Genomic DNA, 24,234 nt, shown 5'->3' with positions numbered 1-24,234 from the left:
TCCGCGACGATGGCCGGTGAGGCGAGCGGCGCGTCGCCGATGGAGGAGGACAAGTTATGTATTGAAATGCTTGGCGCTGGCCAAGAAGTGGGACGTAGCTGTTGTGCTATGACATTCAAAGGTACGTCTCTTGACTTATACAGGCTTTACGATTGTGTGCGATGCTGGCGTGCACCCTGCCCATACCGGCCTGTCTGCACTCCCGTTCATTGACCAAGTCGATTGGAGCTCGGTGGATGCATTGCTCATCACGCACTTCCATCTTGACCATGCGGCGGCGCTCACGTACATCATGGAAAAGACCAACTTTAAGGAAGGAAAAGGCAAAGTGTACATGACGCACCCAACCAAGGCCATCTACCGCTTCCTCATGTCGGACTTTGTACGCATTTCGAATGCTGGCTCAGACCGCATGCTCTTTGACGAGTCCGAGATGCTTGCGTCCTGGCGCCAGATTGAGGCCGTCGACTACCACCAGGAGGTGATCGTGAGCGGCGGTCTTCGCTTTACGCCGTATCACGCTGGCCATGTGCTGGGCGCATGCATGTTTATGATTGAGATCGCCGGTTTGCGTGTGCTCTATACAGGCGACTACAGCCGCGAAGAGGATCGGCACCTGGTCCAGGCCGAAGTGCCGCCGATCCGTCCCGACGTGCTGATCTGCGAGAGCACGTACGGTACGCAGAGTCTCGAGCCCCGGCTGGACAAGGAGATGCGTTTCACTGCGCTGATCCACTCTATTATCAAGCGCGGCGGGCGTGTGCTTCTGCCTGTGTTTGTGCTGGGCCGCGCTCAGGAGCTGCTACTGCTCCTCGACGAATACTGGTCGGCGCATCCCGAGCTGCATACGGTGCCGATCTACTATGCCTCTTCGCTCGCGCGCAAGTGTATGTCGATCTACCAAACCTATATCCACACCATGAACCAACATATCCGGACGCGGTTCAACAGGCGTGACAATCCTTTCGTCTTTAAGCACGTCAGCAACTTGCGCAGCCTGGACAAGTTTGAAGACAAGGGGCCGTGTGTCATGATGGCCTCGCCTGGATTTATGCAAAGCGGTATCAGCCGTGAGCTGCTGGAGCGCTGGGCGCCTGACAAGCGGAACGGCGTGATTGTCAGTGGCTACTCGGTCGAAGGCACCATGGCGCGCGATATTCTGAGCGACCCCGACGAGATTATTGCGATGAACGGCCAGCGCATTCCCCGGCGTTTGTCGGTCGACTACATCTCCTTCTCTGCGCACGTCGATTACACCCAAAACTCGCGCTTTATCGATGAGGTCAAGGCCAAGCATATCGTGCTCGTGCACGGTGAATTAAAGAACATGAGTGGTCTACGTGCGGCGCTCCAAAGTCGGTACAGCGGCCGGTCAGAAGAGGTGAATCTGTACATGCCGCGCAACTGCGACCCACTGTACATTGCCTTCCGTCCGGATCGTACCGCGAAGGTCATTGGGAAGCTCGCCGCAAAGCCGCCCACGGACGAGAAGCCGATTGATGGTCTCTTGGTAGCCAAGGACTTTGCTTACACGGTCCTTGCGCCGGAGGACCTCGCCGAGTTCACCGGGCTGGGAACGAGCGTGATTGTGCAGCGCCAGCGAGTTGCGCTGAACGTCGGCTGGGACGTGGTGCGGTGGCACCTCGAAGGCATGTACGGAGCTGCGCAGGAAGGTGTGGACGTTCATGGGGTGCGCACGCTGCGGATTATGAACGTCGTCGATATCAAGCAGCCGCGCACGCACGAGCTCGTGCTGGAGTGGGTGTCGAGCGTGTCGAACGATATGGTCGCCGACTCGGTGGTGGCACTGTTGTTGGGTATTGACTCGTGCCCTGCGACGGTAAAGATGACGATGCACGATCACGTCTGTGCGCACCATACGGAGAAAGAGGACGCGATGCGGCAGTCGCACCTGGTGCAGGTAGAGTCGCTCACGGCGCTGCTCGAAGCGCATTTCGGGCAGGTCGAAATGGTCGAGGTGGGCGGCGTGGAAGGGGTGGCGGACGCCGAGCCACAGCCTGCCATGGGCGATGCACCCACCTCGGCACAGCCCGAGCAAGATGGGACAGCGACCGACACAACCCCAACTGAGGAGGGGACAGCGACCGATCCCACGACGGAAGAGGGAACGACCACCGACGCCGCGACCGACGCTGCGGCCCCACCCTCGCCGGACGCCGAGGAAGAGTACACACCGGCCGAGCCCATCATGGAACCTGCTCGCGATCCCGATCTTACTCCACTCGAGTCGCTCCGCCGGACGATTCGCGGCCCGGCGCGCGGCGCGATCAAGGTCGAGCTGGACGACGAGCCTGTGCTGATTGAGCTCGAGAACCTCGCCGTGTACTGCCATGCGGACGCGCTTCGGCAACGTGTGGAGCGCCTGGTTGCCATGATTCGCACGACGAACCAGTCGCTTGCCGACTCCTTTCACCTCGTCCCCCCGAGCTCTACGATGCTCTTCCAAGGCGAGTACAACGACGTCGAGGCCCCGGAAGAAAAGATCCAAACTCTGCCTGCAGCTTCGTAGTCTATGTCTACATTAAACGCACCGTGCGCCGCTCGCGATCGCCGGCGAGCTGCACGATTCCCTCTGCCTCGAGACTCTGCAAGGCATTTTGCAGCTCGGCGGTATCGACCGCAACCGAGCTCTGCTCGCGCAGTGTCCGCACGAGATCCGCAAGACGCACCGGGCGCGTGCCCGTGCCGCCCACCATGGTCGACAGGACATTCAAGAGCTCCGAGCGCAGATCGCCAGCGAGTCTGCGCTGCTGCAGCGAGCGGCCGGTCGTGATTAGGTCCAGATCAATCAGGCCAGTCGTGGGGTCTGTCGCACTCGACTTGGCCGCTTCGCGGATCAGTCGGTTGGCCTCTTCCACGTCGTCCACTGTGACGAGCGTCGCAAGGCGCATGCGCGCATGCGCCTCACTCAAACGGATCATGCTTTCGAGCTGGCGCGTTGTCGCAGTAATACGGCGCTCGGCACTGCGTGGGTCCTCACCGGCCTTGCGCAGCTCGACGTAGCGCAGCGCAAGGCGCTCGGCCGCGTCGCCCGTAAGCACCGGCGAGATGTTGGCACGTGCATAGGAAATGTAGGACGTGAGCAATTCCACTGGAATCACATCGGTCGCCGCGGTCGCCGGCGCATCCTCGAGATACATGCCGACGAGGTGGCGCGCGAGGCGGCGATCATTGACTTCGTCAACGTGGTCCAGCACCAAGTACACCAGGTCGAAACGACTGATGAGCGTCGGCGGCAGATCGATGTTCTTGGAAATCGGGAGCTTGGCATTGTACTTGGATCCGATCGGGTTCGCCGCAGCGAGCACCGAAGTGCGTGCATTGAGCGTGGTGATGATGCCGGCCTTGGCGACCGACACGGTCTGCTGCTCCATGACTTCGTGCAGCACACTGCGCGTGGCGTCCGACATCTTGTCAAACTCGTCAATGCAGCACACACCGCCGTCGGACAGGACGAGCGCGCCGCTCTCCAGCACAAGCTGCTTCGTCTCGGGGTCGCGCGTGACGTACGCCGTAAGACCCACGGCCGAAGAGCCCTTGCCGGAGACGTACATGCCACGCGGCGCAATTTTGTGCACGTATTGAAGCATCTGACTCTTGGACGTACCGGGGTCACCGACAATCAGCACATTAATGTCGCCACGGTACCGCGGGCCGCCCATACCACCACCGGATGCGATCGACTTGTTCGTGCCGCCAAAGAGCTGCAGCAGCACGCCGCGCTTCATGTCTTCCATCTCGTAGATACTCGGCGCAAGACTACGCGCAAGCAGGTCGTATACGTCGGGCCGCGCCGCAATCTGTTCAATCTGCTCGCGCATCTGCTCGCGGGGGATGAGCGACATGCGCCCGCTCGTCGGCGGAGGCAAAGAGGCGCTGTCGCCGGTCGCCGGCGCGTGCGCATTAAACTCTTCGCCCTCGTCGTCGCCCCCGACGCCGACCGACTGCGTGTTGGGCTGGTCGCGGGTCGAGACATCCACGGCGAGGCGACGGCTCGAGTTGAGGCGCACATGCACCACATCGACATAGGTCTTGAACAGGCTCTTGAGCGAGCGCTGCCGAGGATTGATGCGCACGGGAATGCCACGGAAGATGCCGGTCGCCTCGATACGATCACCCGGCTTGCAGATATCCACGAGCTCGTCGTAGACACACAGGCTCAGCGTGTGCGGCGTCTGGCCATCCGGAATGACATCCGGCGTCTCTTGGAGCCGGATCACTTGCCGGTCGGCAAACTCGCAGCGGTTGTGGATCAGCGACAGAGAGCCGAGCTGGTTGCACACCTCACGAGGACAGCGGTGCGGCTCGGTAATGCGCCCGCGGTCAATTTCCACCTTCACCGTATGGTTGCACACGAGGCATCGGAAAAAGGCCACCTTCATGTCGGGAATAATGGGCGTGACGCGGATAACGAGGCCACGCACGGTCGTGAGCTTGTCGATATCTTGGGGATTGAGGTCGCGCATGTTGGTCGACGTCCCGCCGTACGGGCGCACCTTGTAGTTAAGCGTCTCCATAAGCTCAATCTGCTCGCGCGTCGTCTCGAGCTCGTCGGCCGCGGCGCGGCGCAGGTCTTCCTCGGCAAGCTCGAGCATTTCGTCCTTGAGGACCTGGTCCATGATTGGCACCACCTCCTGAGGGTAGCGCTCGAGCTGCAGCGCGAGGCGCTTGGCCGGCGGAAAGGCGAGCAAGTCGCTGATCCGCAGGTTCAGATTTGTCTGGTTCGTGTGCCGCATCTGGCGCAGGTAGTCTTCGTAGAGCAGCATTTCGCCGTCTGCATTCGGTGCGCGTGCCTGCGACAGGCCGTGCGTGCGTGCATACGCCCAGCGGTACTTGAGGCGGAATCCACGCAGCAAAGCACGGAAGAGCTGCATCGTCTCGCCGACCGACACATTGGTGCCCCAGATGACTTTGTTATCGCCCTCACGGATCTGCTCCTGTGATGCGGATGTCGGCTGCGAAAAGGTCAGTGTATCGCTGTTGGCACCGGGTGTGTGCCCGTCGGACCCTTCAGAGCGCATCGAGACGAGCTGCCGCCGAAAGACGGCCGGCGATGACCCGATGACCGACGAGTGGATATCACCACGCCGGCTACGCCGCGGCGTCGAGCCAGTCGACGGGGGAAAGAAGAGCGGCTCGCTGTCGCCAGACACGCTCGACATGCGCGCCCGCGGCGTTCGCTGCGCCGGCGAAGAAGTGGGAAAGTGCAGCGGTGACGCGTGATCGCTCGAATCGCTGCGCAGGCGATGCACCTGCGAGTGCCGCCCTGGACTGCTAGATGGAATGCCTAAACTGCTCTCCTGCGCATCGTACGAATGCCCGTCGGACGACGGGTCGCGGGAGGGATCCGCCATGGTGGAGAAACGCGACGCGAACGCGTTGCCACGTGGCTCCAACGACCATGGCGCAAGTCCAAGCGCAGGCGGCGCCGACGCGCACGCACCTGACGCTGAAAGGGTCGACGGCACTGGTGCACGAGTTTTTTAACTATTCTGTGCAGAGCATTTTGTACCAGCGCTCCATTTATCCCTCCGAGGACTTTCGGACGGTGAAAAAGTTTGGGCTCCAGATGCTGTCGACGACCGATGACGACCTGGCGGACTATTTGGACCGTGCGATGGGCCAGCTCAAGACGTGGCTCGAGCAAGGCAAGGTTCGGCGCCTGGTAGTGGCCATTGTCGAGAAAGAGACCCAAGAGACGGTCGAGCGCTGGCAGTTTGACATTGAAGTGGTGAATGAGGGCCTGGATGCGTCGCAAGCGTACGTACGGAAGCTAACGCAGGGACGCGCCTGTGGCTGCCGGCGCACCCAAGTCCGTCCAAAAGACCGACGCGCAGGTCAAAGCCGAGATTGCGGCGATCATCAAGCAGATCACCGCCTCGTGCACCTTTTTGCCGATGCTCGAGGAGCCATGTACGTGCATGTGCTGACCCAGGCGCCTTCCAGATCCTCGCCTATACCGATTCCGACGTCGAGGTCCCGGTCGAGTGGGCCGAGTCGAACGCGCGGCTCATTGCCGAAGGACAGGCTGAGCAGGTGAAGCTGCGCAGCTTCTCGACGCACGTCCACCGCGTCGACGCGATGGTCGCCTACCGTCGCGAGGAAGACGATGTATAGTCGTAAATCTGTTGTACACTATGCCTACATGCCCCGCATCTCGGGGTCCTCGGTCTCTTCCTGGACGCTGCCCGGAAGGATCGGCTCGCCTTTCACCAGCACCGCCCAGTTCGGGAGGTACTGCGGCTCAATGAGCGGCCACACCGCGCTCTCGCGGTACAGCTCAATGAACTCTTGGTCCATGCTGCGCGCTTTGGGGAACGAGAAGCGCCGGTATTCGTCAAAAATGGTCGTCAGCGACCACTGCTGCAGCTTGCGCAGGCACCCAATCACACACCCGGTGCGGTGCTTGCCTTTGTTGCAGTGGATCAGGATCGGGTGGTTGCGCTTGTCGAGAATCGTGGCGAGCGCTGCGGTCACGGTCTCTTCGGGAACTGCGTTAGATCGTGCACGTACTCTGCACAAACGGCTCCTTGTTGCCGGGGATCCCGTACTGGAAAAAGGTGATCCCATTTTCGTCCAAAAAATGCGTATTCTGCTCGGGATAGTCTTCCAGAATCAGGGTACTGGGTCAGTCGCACGACGTACAGCACGCTGCGCAGGCCAAGCGTCTTGAGGAAAGGAAAGTGCTTCTTTTTCGGAAAACTGCTGCGGTACAGCCACGAATTAACCATAGCAAAGTTATCCGGCGGAATCATGTCCTCGTCGCCTTTCTTCTCCTCAAGCGCAGCCGAGGAACTGGCCATCGCATCGTTCGTCTCCTCGCTCGCTCGGCGGTCCTGCTGCGCCTGATTCTCCTCCAAAATCCGGTGCAGAAACGCGAGCCTGATCGGAGGCGCAGGAGCATCCGCTTCGCCACCCGGTCGCCGGCAGAGCAGCGCCGTGTAGTCGATCGGCACGTTCGGCGCGGCAGGCGCCTCGGTCAGCATGCTCGAGCCACCGTGGGAAGAGCCACGTGGCCCCGGCCGAAACGGACCGTCGGCATGCCTCGGCCGTGGCAAGTTTGTTTGTCACCCGCTGGCATCCGACGGCGATCGCAGGAGTGATGTTTTTCAACCGCCAAATGATCCGTGGCGCGACGTCGATGTCGCAGGCGACTCGTCTTGCTGGCCGCCAGTCGGCCCGCACCTACGCTACTGCGCCCGGCCAGGGCAACGCTCTGATGGAGCGCGCCCAGCAGATCGGCACCTCGGTTGCCAAGGCTGCCGAGCGTGCGCTTGGCTCGTACGCGGAGCCGATCATGTACAACCTGCGTGTTGCCGGCTCGCTTGCCAAGCAGGTGTACATCTCGGAGAAGCTCGCTCCTCCGACCTCGTTCCAGACCTGGGTCTCGGCTTACCGCCAGATCTTCCAGAACCTGAGCAACCCCTCGTGGTGGACGCACACCCTGCCTGCGGGCCAGTGGCGCACGGTCGCCGTCTACGGTGTTGAGGCTGTTGGCATCTTCACCATCGGTGAGATGGTACGTATCTCTACTAATCCAGATCGGCAAGCGCAAGATCGTCGGTTACAAGGTCAACACGCACGGCAAGGAGGACCACCACCACTGATGTAGCGAATAATCCTTTATTCGGTCTTGATACGGCGAGGAGACAAGAGGCGCATAATGCGCACCACCATGTCGACCATGATCACGCCCGGGAGCACAAAAAAGGGGATATAGTTTCTGTGTCAGACACGCGACGTACTGCAGGATAAACGCGAGATTGGCGGAGGAGAGGAGCGCGCGCTCCTCGCCCATCGTCACCATCGCAATGCACTGCAGCGTCGTAAAAGAGCCCAGCAGGCCGTACACGGCCAGCAAAGGGTACACGCGCTTGTCGTCTGCGTAAGCTGGGATGCGTACCGTTCCAAAGGGCCACCATGCCAATGACAAAGGCAGGCACCTGGATCACAAACTCGCTAAGAAGCGACACGCGGAACCACGCATAGCGGGGGTGCCACACATTGGGGATGAGGGGGTCCGCACTCTGCTCTAAATAGTCTGGGTGAGCCATGCAGCCTACCTTGCAGCACGTTTCGCAGCACCTCGGGAACGACCGCGGGGGGGAGCAGGCCTTGGACTGGGTCAGCATAGCTACGCACTGTCTACACAGAGACTCGCGAAAAGATGAAAGGCAAAGTACACAAAGTAAAAGAGGTCGACGTAGCGCCGGCGCAGTGGCACCCCTTCGGTCATGGTAGCGGACGCCTCCACATCGCCGCCGACGATGGGGGGAGTTGGCCGAGCGATGCTCGCATGTACGATGTGACCAATAGCCCTTGCCCCGCTCAATCCTGCCACACAGCATTGGTATAGCTCTTTTCTCTATGGCCTACTCCTTGCGGCCCTCGGCAGACTCGGCAAGCTTGTCGGTCCGTGCGGCCATCACAAAGTCGTTCTTGTGCAACTGCGTTAGTAGGATCACGTACCCCACCAAGCGCATGGCTCCACCACCAGACCGCGACGCTTCCCCACTCGAGCAGGATCGCAGGGTGGTGTCCTTCCGCATCGGCCTCCTTGCCGACCGCGGACGCAAACTGCGATGCGGTGGCAAAGTTCTTGAAGCGGTACACCTTGGACAGCGCTTCGGGAAGCGCTTCGGGCTCGCCCGCAACCGGCTGCGCCTTGAGCGTCCAGCCCGGGGCGAGCGTCGCGAGCGTCGTTTGCACGTCACTGGTGCTCATCTTCTCCAGGCCGAGCTCGCGAATGGCCTTTTTGGAGCACGGCACACAGTGGTCATCGGCAAGTTGTTGCGGCGTAGACATAGTACTAGCGAAAGAGCGGACCGGAACAAAATTCGCACAACGGACGTTGCGAGAGACCAGGGACCACGATGGACGCAGCATGGTCAGTGCGCTGACTAATCCTCCCCTCGTCCAGCATGTCCTACTTTCTGACGCACCTGCCGACGGGTATGTAGCGCGACTTACGCAGGCTGGCATGTCGACCAGGCGATTCTGTCCGAGGAGGAGCGCGTAGTGGTGATCCGCTTTGGGCACGACTGGGACGAGACGTGCATGAAGATGGACGAGACGCTCTTTGGCGTGTCCGAGCGCGTCAAAAATTTCGCCGTGGTCTACCTCGTGGACATTACGCAGGTGCCCGACTTTACCAAGATGTACGAGCTGTATGACCCATGCACTGTGATGTTCTTCTTCCGCAACAAGCATATCATGATTGACCTGGGAACAGGCAACAACAACAAGATCAACTGGGCGATCGACAGCAAGCAGGAAATGATCGACTTGATCGAGACGGTCTACCGTGGCGCGTCCAAGGGCCGCGGTCTCGTGGTGAGCCCGAAAGACTACTCGACGCGGTACCGCTACTAGTGCGCTAGTTATATATCCCATGCCTCGTCGTCCTCCCACTCCTCGTCGGTGCCAGGCTCGGCCTGTACCTCGTCCTCGGCGCCGTACGCGGCACAGAGCGACTCGATCGATTCGCGCATCTCCCGTAGGCCATCGCGTCCGCCGACACACCCCTCCGCATCGTCGAGCGCCGCACGGGCCCCGTTTGCGATGCCGTACGCGCCGAGCGGCTCGTGCCCGCTCAGGACCGATGTGACAAAGTCGCGCGCGCTCCGCAGCAGCGCGACCGAGTCGGGCGTCGTGCGCAGCGAGGCAATCGTCGGGAACGCCGTGACAGACGACGGCTCGTCCTCGCCGCCGGGGCGCGGGCGTCCGTCGCGCAGCAGGCCGTGAAAGTAGGAGGGGTAGGCGCTCGGCACATTAAAGGCGAGCGGCGTATAGGTTCTGCGTGAGTCGGGCGACGTACGTGTGCAAAAGCGGTGCTTGGGCTGGATTCCAGCGGCGTACGGCCGCGAGTGTCGGCGCTTCGGCCATCGGATCCGCGTCGCGCGCAACGACCGACTCGGCGTACGGTGCGGCACGCTCGCTTGGGTGCGCGCCGTCGATATAGCCCGTCGAAACGTCGTGCCACGCGCCTGCGAGCGCCGTCGCACCTGCCCCAGGGTCACTCTGGGGTGTGTCGATCGTGATATTGCGCGCGGCAAACATGGCCTCGATGAGCGCGTCCGAAGGGTCCTTGCGCGTGCGCATCGGCGCTAGGAGCGGCGTCGGAAAGACGCCGCCGAGCTGCGCGATCTTGGTATCTTTGCGCCAATTGAGCTGGCTCGTGAGCTTACCGAGGCTCTCGCGCTGCTGCAAGCGCGTACCGAGCGTTGCCGTCTCTAAGTATGTCGCGAGCACCGCACTTGATTCGTGCAGATTGGCGAGGTCGGGGCGCACGTACGGACTCTGCGGCGCAGACGCGGCCATCGGTACGAGCAGCGTCGCGAGGTCCGCATACTGCACGAGTGCCACGACCTCGTTCATCGCATTAATTGCACGCAGGCGTGCCGAGCGCGGCGAATCGTCTTGCGGCGCGTCCACCTTGCGGCAGAATACGATGCGCTCCGTCTTGGGGTATTCGTCGGCGAGCCACGCAAGGTAGGCTCCGCCGACACCGGCGAATGCGTCCGAGGCACTGGCCGTGATCTGAAATCCCTGCATGAGGCTCGCATCCTCAGTAATCCAGCGCAGGTTTTCGTCGACGATCGACTGCTCCTTTTCCATTTCCTGCGCGACAGCATAGCCCTGCTCGTAGGTATCGAACGACGAGGAGGGCGCGAGGTACGAGCTTCCGTGCAGACCCGGCGCAGAGACCGATACGAGCGAGTGCGGATGCAGCGGGCACCGCGCATAGTCCGACCAGTACTGCAGCGGCCGCCCCTCGACGGCGACCTCTTCGCCGTCTTCGTGCTGGAGCTGGGCCGCGTACCAGCTCGGCTGTACCGCGTCGTGCGTTTGGATAACATCACCCTGCCACTTTGCGCGCGCCGCATCGTCATCGTACGCGCCATATAGCGCATTGCGCGCGCGCAGCGTGCCAAACTCTTGGCGCACATCAAAAAGAAGCGCACGGGGCGTATAGGTCGGCGCGCCGTCCACGCCGAGTCCTTCGCGGAAGGACACGTCGTGATCTACGAGCGGCGCGCTCCCGCTCGCACCGTATTCCATGTACGACTCCTGTGCATTCCAAAAGTGCGTCGACACATGGTTCGCGGCCGTGCCGAACGACAAATGCACGACTTCCTTCGGATGCATTGTGGAGGTCACGACGATGCCCGACGCATGGCAGCCGGCCGCCGAATGGCATGCGCTCGGCGAGGCGTACTACCGGCGGACAGCCGAGTACGAGATGCAATGGTCTCTGCAGCGGCTTGACGAGTTCCTCGTAGCGTCGTCGAGCGACGGCGGACTGATCGGTATGTGCGCGCACTAACGCAGCGCTTCTCCGGGACCCGGCGCAACTGGTCGCGCTCGGCGAAGTGGGCGCAGTGGAACCCAAGATCCAAGTATACACCGGTGCCGGGCAACTGCTCGAGACGCTTCCGTGGGACGGCACGCGTGTCGTTGGCCTCGGCTTTACGTGGCGCGACGAGCTTGCGGTGGTGACCGACGAAGGCCAAGTGCGCCTGTATGCGCTCCTGGACCCCAGCCATGCTGGCGCGGACAAGGCGCGCATCGAGGCGACGCCGAGCACGCACTACGTTATGCAGACGCTCGGCGAGAATGCCGCCGAAGTCGGCGTCGCGAGCGTGCAGCTGCTGCCGACCTGTGCCTATGCGCTGCTGCGGGACGGGAGCGTAGCGCAGTGTTTCTTTCCCGGCGTGCACGACGACTATACCACCGAATCACCGTGGGTGGAGCGCGGTGCACCGCGGCCGCCTGTGCAGTACCCCGTCGTGTCGGACGCGGAGCGCATTTCTGCCTGGGGCGTCTGTGCCGCGTCGCATACTGTGCTGATCTCGACGCCCGAGGCGCTCTATGCGCTCGAGGACGGCGCGTATACGCCGCTTCCTACCGACGGTCCGCTGGATGCGATCTGTGCGAGTCCTGACGGCAAGCTCTTTGCTTTGCTCACGCACGACAAGCAGCTGCAGGTGGTCACGGCCGACCTGCAGCGTACGCTGCGCACCTGGGACGTGCGCACGTCTGAGGCGTACGCGACGTGCAGCGCTGCGCCGCCCATTGCGGCGCCGCTGGCAGAGCCTGTGTTTGCGCCTGCACCCAAAGACAAAGGGGGCCTCGGAGGCACAGGCATCACATCGATCGCGTGGTGCGGCGGCGATACTGTTGCGCTCGCATGGCACGACACGGTGCACGTCGTCGGCCCGGTCGACGACCCCCTGACGCTCAGCGTGCGTGGGGCGACCTATCTCCAAGGCGATGCGAGCGGCCTACAGATGCTGCACGCCGAGGCGCACGAGTACCTCGACAAGGTGCCTGCCGCGTCCGAGGCGGCGCTGCGGCCTGGCTCGACGCACGTCTCGACGATCCTTTTGGATGCGTCGCAGCTTGCCCAGCGCAGCAACCCCCGTGCATACGAAGCGGTGCAAGCGATCCAGCACGATCTCGTGCCCGCCGTCGAGACGTGTATAGCGGCCGCGTCCCAGGCGTGGGACGTGCATACCCAGCAAAAGCTACTCAAGGCTGCACTCTTTGGCAAGACGTTTGTCGACGTGTACGACACCGCGTCTTACCTGCAAGTCGCACGCACGCTGCGTGTGCTGAACGCGGTGCGCGACTACCGCATCGGCATCCCCGCGCAGTACGCGGCGCTGCACGACGACGGCGTGTCGATGCTCCTCTACCGACTGTGTGTGCGGCACCAGCACCATACCGCGGAGCGCATCTGCAGCTATCTCCAGGTACGGGCCGACCAGGTGCTGAAGCACTGGGCGCGCGCCAAGGTTGCCCACGCGCGGCCCTCTGTGCGTACCGACGACGACGCATCGCTCGCGCAGGTTATCATTGCCAAGTTCGAGGCAGCCGGCGCGCTGAACTATGCCGAGATTGCGCTGACGGCGTGGCAGGCCGGCCGTGCGCGTCTCGCTACCGTGCTGCTCGACCACGAGGCGCGTGCCATCGGCCAGGTGCCCCTGCTGCTGCACATGCGTGAGCACCGCCTTGCGCTGCAGCGCGCGGTCGAGTGCGGCGACTCGGACCTGATCTACTATGTGCTCTTCCGCCTGCAACAGCGCATGTCGCGTGGCGAGTTCTTCCGCATCGTCCAGGCGCCGCTCCAGGCGCCCGAGCCGCGCGTGGCAGGCGATACGGTCGGCGTGCGCCCCCCCAGCGAGGCAACGTACACGCACCTCGCCGCGTGCCTTCTCGAGCGGTACGCACGCGAGCAGGACAAGGAGCTGCTGCGCGACTTTTACTTCCTGGACGACCGGCGTGTCGACCAAGGCCTCTTGAGCGTGTCCGAGGCGCCGCGCGACGCACAGCACGTTGCCGAGCGCGTCCATGCGCTGCGCGACGCCGCGAAGCACTTTGCGGAAGACCGCGAGCACGTGCAAGATGCGCGGCTGTGTGAAGAGGGTGCGACACTGCTCGGCTTCCAGGCGGGCCTCGACAAGGAGCTGGCCGGGATGGGCGTGCGGCCGTCGTGCGGCTCGCTTGTCGGCCTGCCGCTGGCAAAAACGATCGAGGTTTGCGTGCAGCACGGGCTATACAAACGTGCTGAACGCCTCAAGCACGACTACAAGATGCCGGAGCGCGCCTACTTTGCGGTCAAAATGCAAGCGCTGATTGCTATGGCCGACTGGAAAGCGCTCGCGGGCCATGTCGGGCGGCGGCCGCCGGGCGGCTTTGAGCCAGTGGTCAGCGCACTGTTGCAGGCGGGCCAGCTGAGCGAAGCATGCCACTACTGCAAGCAAGGCGCGCACGACAAGAGCAGTCGCAACGCGCTGCAAGCGCTCATCGAGCGCTGCCCGGTGGAGGAGACCAAGACGCGGCTTTTGGCGGCGCTGCACCCCTAGTTCGGTGCGCGCGGCATTTCGCTGTCGAGCGCACGCCGCCGCGCGGCGTAGCCTGCGGGTAGGTAGCCCGGCGCCTCGAGGACGCCACGCTCGATTTGGTCCAGTGTACAGAGCATTTCGTAGTTGATTTCTTCAGTGATCACCGAGTCGTGCTTGTACGCAGGATGGTTGTGCACAAACTGGCGGATCCACGTCGCGGTCGTCGCAAGGCTGCCGTCCGCACGCGCGCCGACAAAATCGATGTATTGATTCAGTCGGCAGCGCACGTTGACGTCGAGGTGTAGTGCGTCGAGGTAGCTGTGGATCATCGGCACGAGACCCACGAGCTCGTCGCCTTTTCCCAGGAAGATCTCCGCGAGGGTGTACTCGCCCACGGAGCGGGCCTGCGGCGCGGGCGTCCCGTTGCGGCGCACACCCAGTGCCGGCGACGCGGCGCGCGAGCGATTCAGCGGCGTAGCCGGGCATGACGCGCCCCGCGCCACGCGCTGGTTGCCCCAGGTTGTGGGGAAGAAGAAACGCTGTGTGTGGATTGCGTCGCGCTGCTGCGCACGCTGCATGTTCACGTCGACCTGGGATAACGGCATGTACAAGTCCAGGTGGAAAGAGAGGATGGCGCGCGTGAGCAAAATGACAAAAATGCTAAACGCTGCATTCTCAAAGTCGGTCAACTGGATCTCCATCGGGCGGAACTCGACGCGCCAGCCGATCTTGCCGCCCGGGGGCGGGGGCTTGAAGCGCATCGTTTGCCAGTTGGTCGACTGGATATTTTCAAAGTGGTCGGTGGACTCCGTGTCGTCCTGGTCAATGCGCTCAGAAAAGATGACGATCGGATCGCGCACAAAGAGGTGTGCAATATGCTCGGCAAGCAGCAAATCCACGCCTTCGCTGAGCAGCTTGTCGCGCACGCCCTCGTCGATCTCGAGCGGCATGTCGTTGTCCTCGCGGCGGACGCCGGGATACAGGTACGAGTCCACCGAATCGTACCGGCTCTTGCGCAGCCGCCGGGGACCGGTGCGCGACGAGTGCGTCGGCTCCCCAGGCTTGAGTGGCGCCGCGCCGCGCTCTGCATTCGTGCGGTCGTCGACCGCGCCTGAAATCACGTTCCAGCGGCAGTCGACGTCCGCGAGGTAGCCGCGGTACGCGGGCGACGCGGCGCTCACGGCGAGGAGCAGCGGTGTGACCGGAATGAGCTGATCGTAGATCTTGCGCGCCTCGCTCACCGAGCACGCCTGCAGCGTGACTTGGAGGCAGCAGCATCCCATGCCAAAGCCCATCGCGTCCATGTAGATGTGATCCGGGAGCGCTGCACCGAGCTTCGCCTCGCTGTCCTCCGGAAAGAGCGCGCGATCATAGGGGATGCTAGGGTCGATAAACGGCCGCGGCGTGTTCGTGTCGGGAAAGATGGGCACATTCATGCACACCTTGGACCCGCGCCGCTTGCGGATGTTGGCAGTGAGCGTAGGGAAGCGGACGTGCGTGTTGATAATCTCGTCCGGCAGAAAGAGCGAGCGGCTTGCGTTGCCGTTCGCCTCGTACGGCGGATCAGTGAACGGCGCGTCGGTCACGCCGAGGCGGGGGAACGACGTGAGCGTCATGGGAATCTCATTCGACTTGAGGTGCGCACGCGCAATATTGCGCCGCAAACGCATGTCGTCCTCGACGCGGAGCAGCTCGGGAGCGCTAACGCCGAAAGGCGTTCCGGGCGTGCTCTCGATCATGTAGCGCCCGTACTCGGGATGGAACGTCGGGCGGTTCCCAGGCTCCAGCGACTCGATCGCCTTGGAGTGCTCTAGCACGTTGAGAATTTCGCCCTGCCGGAGCGAGAGGCGCGCAGTGTGCTGCTCACGGTCCAAGGCCACGACCATGTACTCGAGCTCGTCGCCCCACAGCAGCCGGTCGCCGCTGCGGTCACGGATTGCGCGCCACGTCGAAAGAAACTGCTCGACACCATGCTCGCGCACATGCTCCGCAAGGGGGACCGCGTCCGCCCAGTCGAGCGGCGTGCCGAGCGATAGTAGGCCCATGCGTGAAGAAAAGCGCCTAAAGGCCGAGCCGTTCCGTCTTACTTCCCCGATACCGATTTCCTCGGAAGACGCTGCATGCACCTGCAGCGAGCGTGGTGCATCGCGCTGGGGTACGGGATTGCAAGAGCGACCGAAGTACGCGCACAAGAGCTAGTCGCACCGCAGCTGCTGCTTGGATCGGTGGCCGCAGCTGCGCTGGTCTTGATTTTGGTCGTGGCGCTTAGCTCGCGTGCTGTGCAGAGCGAGCTGATTTTGTGGATGAACATGGCCGGCGACATGGCCGCCATGGTGGCAACTGTGCCCCTCTCGATCGGCACCGCTGTCTTGAGGCCATTTGGTGTGCGCGCCCCTGAAGCCCCGGCCGGCTCGCGGCGTCGCACACAGCGCGTGCCGTGGACCGCCCGTGGAGCATATGCGCGGTACGGGCAGCCGCCCGACGGACTCGCACCGGACGCCGCCGCAAGGAGCGTTGGCAGCGTGCGCAAGGACGATGCACCGCACTATATTGGCCTGTACAACCCGGGTGTATACTGCTTCATGAACAGCGTGTTGCAGAGTCTCGCAAGCGTCGCGGCCCTCGCTGAGTACCTCGACGCCGTGACGCGCATGGCCGAGACATACGATGTGCCGACGCCCGCCACGGATGCGCTGCGTGAGCTACTCGTCACGCTCAACACGCCGCAGCCGAAAAAAGGGGCGCTTGCGCCCAAGCAGCTTATCCAGGTCCTCGGCAAGGTGTCACAGGCCAACGGCATGCGCACACTGCTGAGTGCGCACCAGCAGCAGGATGCACAGGAGCTGGCGCTGCTGCTGCTGCATGCGCTTGACCAGGAGCTCGGCAACATACAGGCAGAGCGGGGCCAGCAGCTGCAGACCGAGCAGGCGGGCCTGCGTGGCATCACGGCGCCGTCCGCGCTGCAGCTTGGCCACCTGCGCGCGAGCCTCGGGTACGACGCGGCAAACGTCGCGAACCCATTCCGCGGCCTGAGCGCGCAGCGTACGTCGTGTGCGCGCTGCGGCTACACCGAGGCCGTGCGCTACTTTTCGCTGACCGACCTGAGCCTTACTGTCCCTCTCGGCGTCGCGTCGTGCACACTCGAGCAGTGCTTTGCGCAGTGGACGCAGCTCGAGCAGGTCGAGTGGATTTGCCACCGCTGCAGCCTCGCCGCGACGCTGAAACGCGAGCGCGCCGAGGCAATGCGCCTCGAGCAGGTGGCCGCAGCGCAGTCTGGCGCCGCTGCCAAGGCCGCGACTGAGGGCCGCGACTGCGCGCGCGACCACGTCCAGCGCCTCGAGTATGCGCTGCGCCAAGGCCTGCACGAATCGGAAATCGAAGAGAGTGCGATTCTCGAAGGGGTACGCCTCATCCGCGAGCCGAGCGACCAAAGCACCAAGCAGGTTATGCTCGCCAAGCCCCCGCGTGTGCTCCTCCTACATCTAAATCGGTCGTCGTTTGCGTACGGCTCGTTTGGTGCGACCAAGAACAATGCACGCGTGGTCTTTCCCGAACACCTCAACGTCGCGCCGTATACGACCGGCGCGGCGCTTTCGACCCATCCCACCCAGGCGCTCTCCGCACGCAACGGCATCCCGTGCAAGTACCGCCTGAGCGCCGTCGTGACGCACTACGGGGCGCATTCGTACGGGCACTATGTCGCATTCAGGAGGCGCGCCGGCAAGCAGTGGACGCGCGTTTCCGACGAGCGCGTCGAAGCGTGTACGCTCGCCGACGTCCTTGCACAAAACCCCTATCTGCTCTTTTACGAGCGCACCGACTCGCTCGGGCACGCGGCGATACCCCCTTCCAAACCGCATGCACGCACGGTGCACAGTTGGGGCACCAGCAATGCATCCTCGCGCGAGTCTACGCCACTACGTACATAACTAGTACATACCGAGCTTGCGCTCCATCGCCGTATGAATGTCCACTGTCTCGCCCGAGACGCCCGACGGAAGGAAGTCGGCCGTGTCGAGCGATTCGTCGGTGCCGTCGAGGATATCGAGGTGGACGCGCGACACACCGCGCGCGGGCATATGAGGGTCCTGCGTTAGTTGGAACACGTACGCGAGCCACGATCTTGCGCTCCATCATCGTGCGCACCGGCATGCCGAGGCCAAAGATGTTGCGCTGGGACGTCAGCTTCCAGCTGCGCTGCGTCGCGTCCCAGTTCTCCAGGCGGTTCTCGGCGGGGTGGTAGGATGCCGCGGCGGTTTCCGCGTGCATGCTACGGGGGCCGTACCGCATTGCATCGTGCACACCAGTCTCGGCGTGCGCCGTGCTCGACGCAGTGGTCTGCTCGTGCGTCGGGGCGTTCCGAGGCACAATCTCCATGGTGGTGAATTGCACTCCACACGCCGCGCGGCGGTGATCGGCCACGTGGCGAAAAAAGCTTCCTCATGGCCAAGCGCAGCACAGAAGGCAGGGCGGACGACGGCAAGAAGGCGCGCACCGCCGAGCCGGCGGCGGTCGTCACTGATGAGTTCACATCCGAAGCTGTGCGTGAGGTCCCGGCAGAGGCCAGCGAGGCCGAAAAAGAGGCGCAGAGCGCCATGCTGAAGCTCTCGCATTCCGTGCGGCACCAGGTCGCGATTCCGCCGGGGTACGATTATGTGCCGCTCTCGAAGCATGTTGCAAACGACCCGCCGGCGCGGTCGTGGCCGTTTACTCTCGACCCGTTCCAGCAGACGTCAGTGTACTGTATCGAGCGCGGCGAGAGTGTGCTCGTCTCGGCGCACACGTCGGCTGGTAAGACGATTGTCGCCGAATACGCCATTGCGCAGGCGCTCAAGAACGGGCAACGTGTTGTCTATACGAGCCCTATCAAGGCGCTGTCAAACCAAAAGTACCGCGAGTTTGCCGCCGAGTTTGGCGACGTCGGCCTGATGACGGGCGACGTCACGATCAACCCGAGTGCGTCGTGCCTCGTAATGACGACCGAGATTCTGCGTTCGATGCTCTACCGCGGTTCAGAGATCATGCGCGAGGTCGCTTGGGTCATCTTTGACGAGATTCACTACATGCGCGACAAGGAGCGCGGCGTGGTGTGGGAAGAAACGATCATTCTCCTGCCGCGCAAGGTGCGCTACGTATTCCTCTCGGCTACGATTCCAAATGCGATGCAGTTCGCCGAGTGGATCGCACAGATCCATTCGCAGCCATGCCACGTCGTGTACACCGACTTCCGCCCGACGCCGCTCCAGCACTACCTCTTCCCGCAGGGCGGCAACGGTATCCACCTCGTCGTCGACGAAAAGTCGGTTTTCCGCGAGGACAACTTCCAGAAAGCGATGGGCGCGCTGGCCGATGCGCGTGGCGACGACCCTGCGAGTGCCGACGCAGGCAAAGGACGCAAGGGGCAGTCCAAGAAGGGAGGAGGCAACGGCGGCCCTTCGGATATTTACAAAATCGTCAAGATGATCATGGTCAAGCACTACAACCCCGTCATTGTCTTTGCGTTCAGCAAGCGGCAGTGTGAGGGCCTCGCGCTGCAAATGTCCAAGCTCGAGTTTAATACGGACGAGGAAAAGGCGATGGTGTCGACCGTCTTTAACAATGCCATCGAGGCACTCGGCGAGGAGGACCGCTCGCTCCCGCAGATCGAGCATATCCTTCCGCTGCTGCGCCGCGGCATCGGTATCCACCACGGTGGTCTCTTGCCGATCCTTAAAGAGGTCATCGAGATTTTGTTCCAAGAGGGTCTCATCAAGGTGCTCTTTGCTACAGAGACCTTTAGTATTGGTCTGAATATGCCTGCCAAGACGGTCGTCTTTACTGCTGTGCGCAAGTGGGACGGCAACGAGTTCCGCAACCTGTCCTCGGGCGAGTTCATCCAGATGTCGGGCCGTGCGGGCCGTCGTGGTCTCGACGACCGCGGTATTGTGATCATGATGTTTGACGAGAAGCTCGAGCCGAGCGCCGCAAAGACCATGGTCAAGGGCGAGGCCGACCGCCTGGACAGTGCGTTCCACCTCGGCTACAACATGATCCTGAACTTGATGCGCGTCGAAGGCGTCTCGCCGGAGTACATGCTTACCAACTGTTTCTTCCAGTTCCAGAACGCAGCGAGCGTGCCGGAGCTCGAGGCGCAGCGCGAAGCCGCCGAAGAGGCGCGTGATGCGATTTTCGTCGAGGACGAGGAGCGCATCGCCGAATACTACACGATGAAAAAGACGCTGCGCCAGCTCGAGGACGACAAGGCCGAGGTAATCCGGCACCCGAGCTACTCGCTGCCGTTCCTACAGCCGGGCCGCCTTGTCGCTGTGCGACAGGATGCGCTCGACTTTGGCTGGGGGTGCGTCGTTTCGTACCAGAAGCGCGTCCCGAAAGGGGTCGAGGAAGGACGTGCGCCGGCGCACAGCCTGTACGTTGTCGAGGTCGTGCTCCATTGCGCAAGTGGCACGGTCGTGCCCAAGAACCGCGACACGGCGCCGTCCTTTGCGGGCATCGCGCCCAAGTCGGCGGACGACAAAGGCGAATGGATTGTCGTGCCGGTCCTCCTCTCGACCATCCAGGCGATCAGCGGCATCCGCATCTTTTTGCCGAAAGACCTACGCATGCGCGACGCACGCATCCAGCTCGGCAAGAACATGGCCGAGGTGCAGCGCCGCTTCCCCAACGGCCTGCCCCTGCTCGACCCGGTGAAGGACATGAAGATCGCGGACGATGCGTTCCAGCAGCTGCTCGGTAAGATCGAGATCCTGAGCAAGCGCCTGGGAGACGCGCCGATCGCGCAGGACGCGGACCGCCTCGACAGCCTCTATACGCTCTATGCCGAGAAGCAGGCCGCGCAGGACCGCATCAATGAGCTCAAGGAAAAGATCACCGCCGCGCACAATGTGCTGCAGCTCGACGAGCTCAAGTGCCGCAAGCGTGTGCTGCGCCGCCTTGGCTTTACGAGTGCTGACGACATTGTCGAAAAGAAGGGCCGTGTTGCGTGCGAGATTAGCACCGGTGACGAGCTCTTGCTCACCGAGCTCATCTTTAACGGCACCTTTAACGAGTTGTCGCCCGAGATGTGTGCGGCGCTTTTGTCGTGCTTTGTCTTTGGCGAACGCAGCGAGCACCCCGTGCGCCTGAAGGAGGAGCTTGCGGCACCTCTCCGCGTCCTCCAAGACACCGCGCGGCGCATTGCGCGCGTCTCGGTCGAGTGCCGCCTGCCGGTGGTGGAGCAAGAGTATGTGCAGAGCTTCAAGGTGGAGCTCATCGAGGCCGTGCTGCAGTGGTGCCAAGGCGCCAAGTTCTCTGACATTTGCAAGCTGACCGATGTCTTTGAAGGTTCCATCATCCGTGCCTTTAGGCGCCTCCAGGAACTCTTGCGCCAGATGATGCTCGCCGCCAAGGCGATTGGCAACGTGGAGCTCGAGCAAAAGTTTGAGCAGAGTCTCGCCAAGCTCGAGCGTCCCAACTCGATCATCTTTAGTCCTTCGCTGTATCTGTAGGCTATTCGATATTCATCTCGTCCATATCGTCGAGGAGCTCTCCCATGTCCACGCGCGGCAGCTCCGAGTCTGAGCCGTACTCCGAGTCGTTGTCGGTGGTCATGCCCTCGTCGTCGGTCTGCACCTCGTCGCCCTCGTCCTGGTCCATGCCCGACGGGTCGCGGTACTCGCCCGCGGCCTTCCGCGCCTGGCGCTCGGCCTCGCGCGCAATCTTTTCTTGGTCGCGGTACATGTTGACCGTCTGGCGCATCTCCGAGTCCTCTTCGAGCTCGCGCAAGAACAGCTCGTAGTCGCGCTCAACACGCTGCGAGTCGAGACCGCCGCGGCGGCCGAGCGCACCGCGACCGACGGCGCCCTCTTGCGACGGGTCCTCGGCCTCCTTGGCGATACTCTTGAGCTTCCAGTTGCGCTTCGAGCGGCGCTTGCGCTCGGGGTAGCTCTTCTTTACAAGCACCACGTCTGGAACGCGGTCGGCAGGGAGCGAGTCCCACTCTGCCGAGTTAAAGTTGGCCGTCTTGAGGTGGTAGCCCATGACCGTGTCGCCGGCTTGCAGGATGTTGCCGAGGTGCGTGCGGACGTGGTACACTGCATCTGCCTCGCCAAAGGTATTCGCGTTCAGCGGCGAGACCTGCGCGTCGGCCGCAGCAAACTTGCCCATCGTCTGGCCGTGGGGGCCGTGGGCGACGCCACCGGTGACTTCAATATCCAGCACGAGGAACTCGACCATTTCCGGGATCGCACACAGCGCGGGGAACGGATCGCGCCAGTACTTTTCGGCGGTGATGTCGGCCATCTGCAACGTGGTCGGGTCGATCACCTTGATCACATTGCTGATGCGGAAAGGAAGCACCAGCTGCCCAATGTTGCCCAGAGCGCGGGCGACACGCAGAGGAAGACACACGAGGTCGTCCTTGCAGATCGGCACGATCTCGACACTATAGGTAAACTTGTAGTTGCTCGTGCTCGAGTGCACGTCCATGCTGATCAGCTGCTCCGACTTGTTCACGCGCACCGGCACGACCGACGAGAGGAACTCGGTCATGCGGATGGCGTGTGCGCGCTGCGCATAGTAAAAGTCGAGACCGTCCTTCTTTTCAAGCACCGAGACCGTCTCGCGGTGTGCGTTGTATTTGAGGATGAGCTGCTCGAGGTAAAGGAAGGTGCGTTTGTGTGCGACTTTTTGGCGCACCTGCACCGAGGCGCGCCACATGTTCTTGGCGGCAAGGCGCGTACAGTCAGGGCACTGGCCATACTGCACGAGGAACTCGACCTCGAACACCTGCTGGAGGATGGTCGAAGTAAAGACCTCTTTTTGCACCGTGAGCTTGACACGGAGGCGCTTGCTGTGGGGCTCAGTCCAGATAAAGTTGGCGTCGATCAGACGCACTTGCTTGAGACCCTTCAGCTTTTTGAGACAAATCGCCAGCAGCTCGCGACTTTCGAGCTGCGCAATGACCCACGTATTCGGGGGGTTCAGGTACCGCTCGCAGTTGCGGCAAAAGTTGATCGTGGCCTGCTTCGGGATCCACTCGGTAATGTCCACGCTGTTCCGAAGACAGTTGGCACACAGATTCGCATTGTTTGGTTCAATGGGAGTGCCACAGTCCGCACACAGGACCATATGCTGCGCCACCGGCGCATGGTACTCCATCCTGGTCGTCGTGCGCCACAACTTTTTCTCAGGCGGCAGTGGAGGTCACGTGTTTTCCGACCGCCGCCATGCTGTCGCCCAGGGCCACACTCGCGATGGACCTGCGGGGCTGGGGTCTTTCGAGCCCCACCCACCCAGGGGAGCCCGGAAATAGGAGCTCGGTGGTATCTGGGGTCGCTCAGCCACAGAATGAAGCAGTCGAGACTGCGCCCGAGACGCAAGAGGAGCTCGTGCGCCTATACGGCCCCGATGTCGGCGACCACTTTGCCGACCAGCCGCCGGCGATCCACGCACCGCTTCCGACCAGCACAATAGAGACGTGGATCGAGCGGGAGAGCGCACAGCGGGTATCGAGTTTGGACCTGTACGTGCACCTCCACCGCTCCACCGCGACGCTCGGCGGCGCCCCGAACGCCACGCCGTCGCCCGCCACGGCGCTCGCGGCGCCGACCCTGTCGCTGGACCCGGCGACGCGCACCGCACTACAGCTGCCGGGGCCGACGCACACGCTCGCGATCGCATGCGATTGCGCCGCGCCGCGCGCGCGCCTCGACCTGTACGTAGTGGGCGCCCACCGCACCGGTGCGGTGGGTGTGCCACCGGTGCGTTCGTCGGGAGGCGCGCCGCACCCTGTGGGGTGGTGCATATCGTCGTGCGATGTGGTGCACGGCTTTGAGATGCGCGTCGTTCTCCCTCTTGTTCTGGATGGCGCGTGGGCGAACGACCTAGACGACGGCCCGATCGAGCTTGCGTTAATCATCGAGGCCCTCGACGAGGACGGCCAGGCGCTTGCCGAGCCCAACGCGCAGACCATGCGCTTCTTTGCAGAGCCGCGCGACGGTACGTGGCGCCTGCGCAACGGCGCGCAGTCGATCTATATTTCCGGCTTTGCTATGCAGCTGCACCAGCTCTTTGGTATGAGCGCGCACCAAGAGCACGGCGCGCACCCCGACGAGAGCGCCGGCGACGCATCTACCGCGCCGATGCTCGCAGACCCCGATCTGGGCAGCGATGCGACCGAGTGCCCGATTTGTATGACGCTTGCGCCAACGACCGTGCTGCTCCCCTGCACGCACGCCCTGTGCCTGGAGTGCGCGGTGCGTGTGCGCGACAGTGTGCAAAAGTCGCGCGCACACGACCGAGCGCATGGGCGCGTGCCGCGGCTGCGGTACGCGTGCCCCATCTGCCGTGCCACGATCCAATCGATGCTCGCCTTGTCCCGTTGATGTAG

General features: G+C 62.8%; 16 protein-coding genes across 16 annotated transcripts; 8 read left to right on the top strand and 8 right to left on the bottom strand.

Annotated features, from left to right (window-relative positions):
- Nucleotides 1–9: 9 nt before the first annotated feature.
- On the top strand, nucleotides 10–2,530 carry YSH1 (endoribonuclease ysh1; the record flags this gene model as incomplete). Its single annotated transcript, XM_060264938.1, has 2 exons — nucleotides 10–58; nucleotides 144–2,530. 2 exons carry the CDS (start codon nucleotides 10–12, stop codon nucleotides 2,528–2,530), a joined length of 2,436 nt encoding a protein of 811 aa, XP_060120921.1.
- A 7-nt stretch (nucleotides 2,531–2,537) lies between these two features.
- Nucleotides 2,538–5,375, bottom strand: CDC54 (DNA helicase; the record flags this gene model as incomplete). Its single annotated transcript, XM_060264937.1, has 1 exon — nucleotides 2,538–5,375. The coding sequence occupies one exon, from the start codon at nucleotides 5,373–5,375 to the stop codon at nucleotides 2,538–2,540; it is 2,838 nt and encodes a 945-aa protein (XP_060120920.1).
- Nucleotides 5,376–5,422: 47 nt separating this feature from the next.
- MAD2 (Mitotic spindle checkpoint component mad2) lies at nucleotides 5,423–6,138 on the top strand (the record flags this gene model as incomplete). Its single annotated transcript, XM_060264936.1, has 3 exons — nucleotides 5,423–5,781; nucleotides 5,804–5,934; nucleotides 5,957–6,138. The coding sequence occupies 3 exons, from the start codon at nucleotides 5,423–5,425 to the stop codon at nucleotides 6,136–6,138; spliced, it is 672 nt and encodes a 223-aa protein (XP_060120919.1).
- Nucleotides 6,139–6,162: 24 nt separating this feature from the next.
- Nucleotides 6,163–7,007, bottom strand: SIW14 (protein-tyrosine-phosphatase; the record flags this gene model as incomplete). Its single annotated transcript, XM_060264935.1, has 3 exons — nucleotides 6,163–6,512; nucleotides 6,535–6,644; nucleotides 6,667–7,007. 3 exons carry the CDS (start codon nucleotides 7,005–7,007, stop codon nucleotides 6,163–6,165), a joined length of 801 nt encoding a protein of 266 aa, XP_060120918.1.
- Nucleotides 7,008–7,123: 116 nt separating this feature from the next.
- Nucleotides 7,124–7,628, top strand: MJAP1_000968 (uncharacterized protein; the record flags this gene model as incomplete). The annotated part of the gene is made up of 2 exons (XM_060264934.1): nucleotides 7,124–7,540; nucleotides 7,563–7,628. 2 exons carry the CDS (start codon nucleotides 7,124–7,126, stop codon nucleotides 7,626–7,628), a joined length of 483 nt encoding a protein of 160 aa, XP_060120917.1.
- Nucleotides 7,629–7,644: 16 nt separating this feature from the next.
- MJAP1_000967 (uncharacterized protein) lies at nucleotides 7,645–8,257 on the bottom strand (the record flags this gene model as incomplete). The annotated part of the gene is made up of 5 exons (XM_060264933.1): nucleotides 7,645–7,744; nucleotides 7,767–7,902; nucleotides 7,925–8,062; nucleotides 8,085–8,141; nucleotides 8,164–8,257. The coding sequence occupies 5 exons, from the start codon at nucleotides 8,255–8,257 to the stop codon at nucleotides 7,645–7,647; spliced, it is 525 nt and encodes a 174-aa protein (XP_060120916.1).
- A 136-nt stretch (nucleotides 8,258–8,393) lies between these two features.
- On the bottom strand, nucleotides 8,394–8,826 carry MJAP1_000966 (uncharacterized protein; the record flags this gene model as incomplete). Its single annotated transcript, XM_060264932.1, has 2 exons — nucleotides 8,394–8,468; nucleotides 8,491–8,826. The coding sequence occupies 2 exons, from the start codon at nucleotides 8,824–8,826 to the stop codon at nucleotides 8,394–8,396; spliced, it is 411 nt and encodes a 136-aa protein (XP_060120915.1).
- A 116-nt stretch (nucleotides 8,827–8,942) lies between these two features.
- On the top strand, nucleotides 8,943–9,393 carry DIB1 (U4/U6-U5 snRNP complex subunit dib1; the record flags this gene model as incomplete). The annotated part of the gene is made up of 2 exons (XM_060264931.1): nucleotides 8,943–8,973; nucleotides 8,996–9,393. 2 exons carry the CDS (start codon nucleotides 8,943–8,945, stop codon nucleotides 9,391–9,393), a joined length of 429 nt encoding a protein of 142 aa, XP_060120914.1.
- An 8-nt stretch (nucleotides 9,394–9,401) lies between these two features.
- Nucleotides 9,402–11,169, bottom strand: DML1 (mtDNA inheritance, partitioning of the mitochondrial organelle; the record flags this gene model as incomplete). The annotated part of the gene is made up of 2 exons (XM_060264930.1): nucleotides 9,402–9,816; nucleotides 9,839–11,169. The coding sequence occupies 2 exons, from the start codon at nucleotides 11,167–11,169 to the stop codon at nucleotides 9,402–9,404; spliced, it is 1,746 nt and encodes a 581-aa protein (XP_060120913.1).
- A 16-nt stretch (nucleotides 11,170–11,185) lies between these two features.
- Nucleotides 11,186–13,761, top strand: vps16 (Vacuolar protein sorting-associated protein 16; the record flags this gene model as incomplete). Its single annotated transcript, XM_060264929.1, is given in 3 exon segments — nucleotides 11,186–11,330; nucleotides 11,353–13,741; nucleotides 13,758–13,761. 3 exon segments carry the CDS (start codon nucleotides 11,186–11,188, stop codon nucleotides 13,759–13,761), a joined length of 2,538 nt encoding a protein of 845 aa, XP_060120912.1.
- A 124-nt stretch (nucleotides 13,762–13,885) lies between these two features.
- On the bottom strand, nucleotides 13,886–15,913 carry GSH1 (glutamate--cysteine ligase; the record flags this gene model as incomplete). Its single annotated transcript, XM_060264928.1, has 1 exon — nucleotides 13,886–15,913. The coding sequence occupies one exon, from the start codon at nucleotides 15,911–15,913 to the stop codon at nucleotides 13,886–13,888; it is 2,028 nt and encodes a 675-aa protein (XP_060120911.1).
- A 264-nt stretch (nucleotides 15,914–16,177) lies between these two features.
- UBP1 (ubiquitinyl hydrolase 1) lies at nucleotides 16,178–17,522 on the top strand (the record flags this gene model as incomplete). Its single annotated transcript, XM_060264927.1, has 2 exons — nucleotides 16,178–17,439; nucleotides 17,480–17,522. 2 exons carry the CDS (start codon nucleotides 16,178–16,180, stop codon nucleotides 17,520–17,522), a joined length of 1,305 nt encoding a protein of 434 aa, XP_060120910.1.
- A 151-nt stretch (nucleotides 17,523–17,673) lies between these two features.
- Nucleotides 17,674–18,245, bottom strand: MJAP1_000960 (uncharacterized protein; the record flags this gene model as incomplete). The annotated part of the gene is made up of 3 exons (XM_060264926.1): nucleotides 17,674–17,777; nucleotides 17,809–17,956; nucleotides 17,979–18,245. 3 exons carry the CDS (start codon nucleotides 18,243–18,245, stop codon nucleotides 17,674–17,676), a joined length of 519 nt encoding a protein of 172 aa, XP_060120909.1.
- A 65-nt stretch (nucleotides 18,246–18,310) lies between these two features.
- Nucleotides 18,311–21,352, top strand: MTR4 (RNA helicase; the record flags this gene model as incomplete). Its single annotated transcript, XM_060264925.1, has 1 exon — nucleotides 18,311–21,352. The coding sequence occupies one exon, from the start codon at nucleotides 18,311–18,313 to the stop codon at nucleotides 21,350–21,352; it is 3,042 nt and encodes a 1,013-aa protein (XP_060120908.1).
- Nucleotide 21,353: 1 nt separating this feature from the next.
- On the bottom strand, nucleotides 21,354–23,003 carry NMD3 (ribosome-binding protein; the record flags this gene model as incomplete). Its single annotated transcript, XM_060264924.1, has 1 exon — nucleotides 21,354–23,003. One exon carries the CDS (start codon nucleotides 23,001–23,003, stop codon nucleotides 21,354–21,356), a length of 1,650 nt encoding a protein of 549 aa, XP_060120907.1.
- A 68-nt stretch (nucleotides 23,004–23,071) lies between these two features.
- On the top strand, nucleotides 23,072–24,229 carry MJAP1_000957 (uncharacterized protein; the record flags this gene model as incomplete). The annotated part of the gene is made up of 1 exon (XM_060264923.1): nucleotides 23,072–24,229. The coding sequence occupies one exon, from the start codon at nucleotides 23,072–23,074 to the stop codon at nucleotides 24,227–24,229; it is 1,158 nt and encodes a 385-aa protein (XP_060120906.1).
- Nucleotides 24,230–24,234: the final 5 nt, after the last annotated feature.

This window comes from Malassezia japonica, chromosome 1, assembly GCF_029542785.1.
Source record: "Malassezia japonica chromosome 1, complete sequence".
NCBI classification, from domain to species: domain Eukaryota; kingdom Fungi; phylum Basidiomycota; class Malasseziomycetes; order Malasseziales; family Malasseziaceae; genus Malassezia; species Malassezia japonica.
The sequence above is the reverse complement of the archived record's forward strand: the minus strand, read 5'-3'. Positions and strand labels throughout refer to the sequence as shown.